Here is a 5,752-nt window from a genome sequence, read left to right on the forward strand (position 1 = left end):
GTTGGAAGTGTAATGGGTGGCAACAAGCTAAAGGGCCTTTTTCATGACTGCACCAGAGTTATGCAGTGCCGTCCCAAAAGGAGTGTGCGGAATTATCTCACTGATACCATTCAAGGGGAAAGTTAAAATGTCATTTCAGTGACTTAAATTTTTGTTTCATATTTTTATAGCCATTATTCTATGATGCTTGATGGTTCTTTTTTATATTTTCTGCTTTTAAATTGTGTAACTGATGTAAGCACTAAGGATATATGGAGACTGATGGATCCTGTTGGTTTCCAGGCAGCTCTGGGGAAATTTGAGAACCTCCCTGGTGATTGTGGTGGTGCTCCTTTGTAGCTGCATGGAATGATGAGCTGACTGGAGTCATAAACAGAGCTGCTCATTGGCAGGATGAGATGGTTAGACAGTGTCATAGATGCAATGAACATGAAATTGTGCAAACTTCAGAGGACGGCGGAAGATAGGAGGGCCTGGCGTGATCTGGTCCATGGGGTCGCGAAGAGTCGGACTCAACTGTGCGACTGAACAACAACAACAAAAAAGTCCAGTTCTGCCAGTGATGAAAATTTGGACCCCATCTGTAATATTTATTTATTTATTAGAATTTTTTTTTAGTCACCAGTCACTCAGAGGGTCTCATGGCAACTTACAACATTAAAACCAATAAGGTAAAAACAATAACAAAAATATTAAGATTAAAATATTGAAATGTGTGGCTATCACAATACCACTATTAAAGCAGCCCAAACAAATGACATACCGTGCAGAAACTAAACTAGTCTGGCAGGGCATGGGTGTCATGTGAGAGTGCATTCCATGGGGTAGGGGCTGCAGTTGAGAAGGCCTTCCCCTGGTGACACCTAAGAGAGCCATTCTGGGGCCAGGAACCTACAAGAGGCCCCTATAAGATGACTGAAGGGAATGCAGGGTGTTGTAATGGGAGAGGTGGTACCATAGGTATGAGGGTCCCAGGCCGTTGAGGGCTTTAAAGGTTAACACCAACACCTTGAATTGGATCTGGAGACTAATTGATAGCCAGTGTAGCTGCTGCAGAATTGGAGTAATATGAGCTGACCATGATGTTCTGGTCAACAAACTGGCAGCTGCATTCTGGACCACCAGCAGTCTCCAAAGCATTTTCAAGGGTAGCCCTATGTAGAGCGAATTGCAGTAGTTCTTGTTTATGCAAGGTTCTTTGCTGAAAAAAATTCTCTAATCCGCTCTGACTTGGAAGTCAAGTTGAGTGCAGATTCAGCACCTGAGGTGTCAAATGCCTGCTTGTCTTTTTGTTTTGGATAGTTTCAGATTGAGACCGATTCTGCAAAAGCAGTTGTTGCGCCCTCGGTCTCCCATTTCCCCTGCTTGTACTGCTCAGTTTCCCACTATTTGCTGCACGGCTGCATTTTAACCTGCATCTGCTCCCGAGACATGGGGGAAATCAGGGGGAGATGTGGGTCAAAATGTGGCCATGCACCAAATAGTGGGAAATTGAGTAGTACAAGCGGGGAAAACAGGAGACCGAGGGCGCAACAACTGCTTTTGTGGAATCGGTCTGATCCTGCCTATGGATGCTGACAGGGCCCTTGGAAGTGTGAGGGCCACCACTTGTGCTTTGGGTCTGTGCCCATTACACCTTTTAAAGTTTTGCCAGGAAAAGGTGGTGGGAGCTGTTAGTGAAAATCATCAACTCTTCCCTGATTGAGGGGGGCTCTCCCTAGGCCTATGAAGGAGGCAGTTATTAGGCTTCTGATGAAATAAACTTCATTGGCTAGGGATGAGGTAGCCAATTACAGGCCAGTCTCCAATTTACCTTTCCTAGGTAAGGGGAATATGATGTGCGGTTCCAGGGATTCCCGGATGACAAATCTGAACCTGAACCATTTTTGTTCGGGCTTAGGCATGGGTTTGGTACTGATATGACTTCATTTGCACTAGTGGATGATCTTCATTTAAAGCTGGAGAAGGGACAATCTTCCCAGATACTGCTGAACTTCTCAGCAGCCTTTGACACAGCTGGCTACTCAATTCTTATTCACTGGCTTGAATATGAAGTTGGGATTAAGGGCACAGGTCTTCCGTGGTTTTACCCTCCACTGGAGGTATAAAATCAACTGGGTTGAATTTATCTTGTGGAGTGCCATAAGGTTCTCTTCTCTCACCCCTGCTTTTGTGTGTGTGTGTAGCCACTGAACAAGATTGTCCAGAGTTTTGGGGCTGGATGTCCTCGTTATGCAGATGACACCTAGCTCTATATTTCATTATCCAAGCCTCCAGATGCATCTATCTTGGTTCTGAACCTGACAAGCTTCACTTCTTTCATTTCTATATATCTTGATAGTACTGGAGGCAGAAAAACAGGACAAATTTTTAAAGTTGGCAACCCTAGCCATAGTTTATTTCAAAGGGTTATGGTTGATGCCCCAATTTTTGGCTCGGTCTAGTGTTTTCCAAAGGCATTTTTGTTCCATATTTAGTCACTAAATGCAAATCCTGTTTTATTTAACATGCTGTTTATCAGGAGTGTGTTCATGTTGCAGTCCATTTCTCTGTCCGACCCTTCACATACAGCCTTGTATTCTGTTTGCTCTTCCAGTGGGAATGTTGTAGGCTACCATGTGATTGCTCCATGCAAACCTTGCCTGCTCTCCTGCAACAATGGGCACTTCTGGATGTTTCACAGCCAAGCCGTTTTCGGAATCAACAGGCTTGACTCCTCTGGTATGGAACATTTTGATTCTCTGCTTAAAGATTGTTCTCGTCCGCTGAAGTATTTCATCTTACTGCTTTTATTCCAAAGGGGGTGCCTCTTTGGAAAGGCATATAACCGTCTCCAAGTTCCACCATGCTGCTCTTGCTAGCAAGAATTATTCTGGTGAGGAAACACCGTAGGTGAAACTGTTTGCTTCAGCTTTCATTCCCTTGATCTCTCTTAAATTGCTAGACTGAGACTAATTGATCAGCGAAGCTACAGTAATCCTATGGTGATGAGAGCTGGATTTTCAGAAGCACTCTACAGCAATTAATACAAATACCAAATAGCATAGATAAGAGGCTAGATATAGAACAATGTGTGGTGTTCCATGCTTTTAAGGACATCCTTAATAAGTTGTTACAGTCAGTACTGCCCAATCCTATACAGCTTTAAGGGTGACAGAGGCACTTTTGCTACTGCAGCCTAACCTACCTCTTCTGACCTATCAGCAGAGTCTGGTGCACTGTTGTGTCTCTCCCCCAGTCTGCTTGGTCATCCCAGGATCACAACCATGATTTTTGCTCTGAGTAATAACCCTGCTGATTTTTCTTACAATAGAAAGAAAGCCCTGACCTGGACAGCTCAGGCTAGCCCAGCCTCATTAGATCTCAGACGCAGGGTCAGCCGTGGTTAGTATTTGGATGGGGGACCACCAAGGAAGTTCAGGGTCACTACAAAGAGGCAAGCAATGACAAATCACCCCGAATGTCCCTTGCCTTGAAAACCCTGTGGGGTTCCCATATGTCAGATGAGACGACAGCCAAAAGAAAAAGAAATATGAAATTAATAGTGTTCAACCATTGTATACTTTAAGGTATACCAATTTGGTGTAGTGGTTAGGAGTACAGATTCCCTGCGAGAACCAGGTTTGATTCCCCACTCCTCCATGTGCAGCTGCTGGTGTGACCTTGGGTCAGTTACAAGTCCTTTCAGAGCTGTTCTCTCAAGGGCAGTTGTCAAAAGAGCTTTCTCAGCCACACCGACCTCACAGGGTATCTGTTGTGGGAAGGGGAAGGGAAAGGAGGAGCTGCTTTGAGACTCCTTTGGGTAGTGAAGGGCGGGGTATAAATCCAGTCTCCTCCTCTTCCTCCTCCTTCTGTCAGATATTTAACTGAAGACCTGCAGCAAGGCTTGCTTTCTTATTTGTGTTGTTTCAAGAGCGCAGGAAATCTAGATTCAGATCCCACTGTGAAATCCCTTGGCCTAGCCCACCCACAGGGGTGTTGTAAGAATAAATGACTGCTCTGATCTCCTTAGAGGACAGATATGATTCAAATGCAGTGTCTACTTTGTTGGGTTGCCACCTTTTCCCCAATACACACCCAATTCTCTTGCAGCTCCAGGTTACAAGAATCTTGCCAGGAAAAAAAAAGTGGCAACTATATGGCCTTGTCTTACCACCTCCATCCTAATTACACCAGTATCCCAGAATGCCCCCCCACACACACACCCCTCCCATCACTAGGTCTCAAATAATGCTTGTCCTGGCCTCTCTTTCACATTCTGCCTTTCAGCCCATATCCTATCTGTCCCATGTACATTAGCCTCTGTGCCTCTTGGGGCCCCTGTCACAGTTCCTCTGTGTCTCCAAGACTGGCTGCCATTCTGCATCCTTCCCAAGCTGTCTCTCTGATTTCCCCAAGCCCTCTTGGAGTCCTCTCCCCACCAATGGCCAATCTAACTCTCTTTAAAGTTCTCCTCTCCTTTACTCAGAAGGCTTATGAGGGTCCGATGGGATGGCAGTGGCTCGGCAAATGTGACTGTGCTAATATAGCAGCCACTTTTTAGCCTGTAATATTATAATTTCTTCTTGTAGTAATTCCGAAGGATATGTTTCTTTTAATTCTGCCTGTATATTTCCACCCCGTACCCCACAAAAAAAGAATATACCCGGTTACTGGCCTTGTTTACAATTCCTCATTACTATAAAGTTATTAGAATCTAATTATGAGGTGTCCACCCAGTAATGACCTAATGTCATCTGTACATTGGTGTAAAATGTTGTTCTTCTAGAATGTTGAGATCCTTTGGCAGGGACAGCCAGCCCTGCTACATTCAGGCTTCTGTAACTTTAAGTCATGTGGGGGTAGATTTCACCACCTGCAGTTTTTCAAACTCCTACAGCACTATGACCTGAGATGTTGCAATTGCTAAAATTCTTTCTTATGCAAAGCTGTGTACAGAAATTCAAATGCTGAAAGTCTGGCCATAGATATAAATTAATAACTTCGTCTCCAATGAAGCCTTGAACTGCATGGTATGGTACTTCCTTTACTGGACTTCGCCAGTGGCTACGGTTATATGCTTCTTTGGGGATATTTTGTTAACTTGGAAAATCTTGGTTAAAATAGAAGTTATCCGCATGTCTTTAAAGGTACAAAATTCCTGCTTTGGGGCAACCTGCCAGATTCAGAGGAGAGTACGGATGAAGATATATCAGACATATCTGAAGATGAGTACATCAGATAAATGTTATCTGCAGTGTGCTATATGGTGTGTGTCTCATATTCACCAGGAGCTTGATGCACAAATTCCCAGCAGTGCAGTACAAAGAGGGGAAATGCTTCAAAGGGTAATACCTGTTGACCTTAAGACTGTCTGATCTATAAGCATCCTGCTGTATGACTTGACTAGGATGTGAAGGTTAAAAATGCAGTCCTTTCTGAAGAAATACCTGCCATCCACAAGCATATCTGGCTTCTGCAATTGCTTCCTGTTGCTTGTGTTGTTGTGGACACGTTTTGCTAGGATCAGTAAAGAGAATGAACTCTTCTCCCACTTGCCCTTGTGCTACAGTTGTATTAAGAAAGGTCTGGTAGCAACACAAAGAACAATCATGTTGTGTTTGATGTGTGGTGTTTTGTCACTTGGCCTTTTTGACCTCTGTTTTCCTGCTCAGATGTCTGGGACATGGGATCCATATCGTCTCCCTTCAGGGGTCACAGTTAATGCCGCCACATGGGACTCTGACAGTGAATGCTGCTGCTGCTGTTGGCT

General features: G+C 44.3%; 1 protein-coding gene across 1 annotated transcript in view; it reads left to right on the top strand.

The window, feature by feature from the left end:
- FAM72A (family with sequence similarity 72 member A) overlaps positions 1-5,224 on the top strand; it is an 18,669-nt gene extending 13,445 nt beyond the window's left edge. Inside the window, exons 3-4 of the mRNA XM_015417018.1 lie at positions 2,597-2,721; positions 5,130-5,224. Of these exons, the coding sequence (XP_015272504.1) occupies positions 2,597-2,721; positions 5,130-5,224 (220 nt within the window). The remainder of the gene's footprint in view (positions 1-2,596; positions 2,722-5,129) is intronic.
- Positions 5,225-5,752: the final 528 nt, after the last annotated feature.

This window comes from Gekko japonicus, unplaced genomic scaffold (genome assembly GCF_001447785.1).
Source record: "Gekko japonicus isolate JY-2015 unplaced genomic scaffold, Gekko_japonicus_V1.1 scaffold522, whole genome shotgun sequence".
In the NCBI taxonomy this organism is placed as follows: Eukaryota; Metazoa; Chordata; class Lepidosauria; order Squamata; family Gekkonidae; genus Gekko; species Gekko japonicus.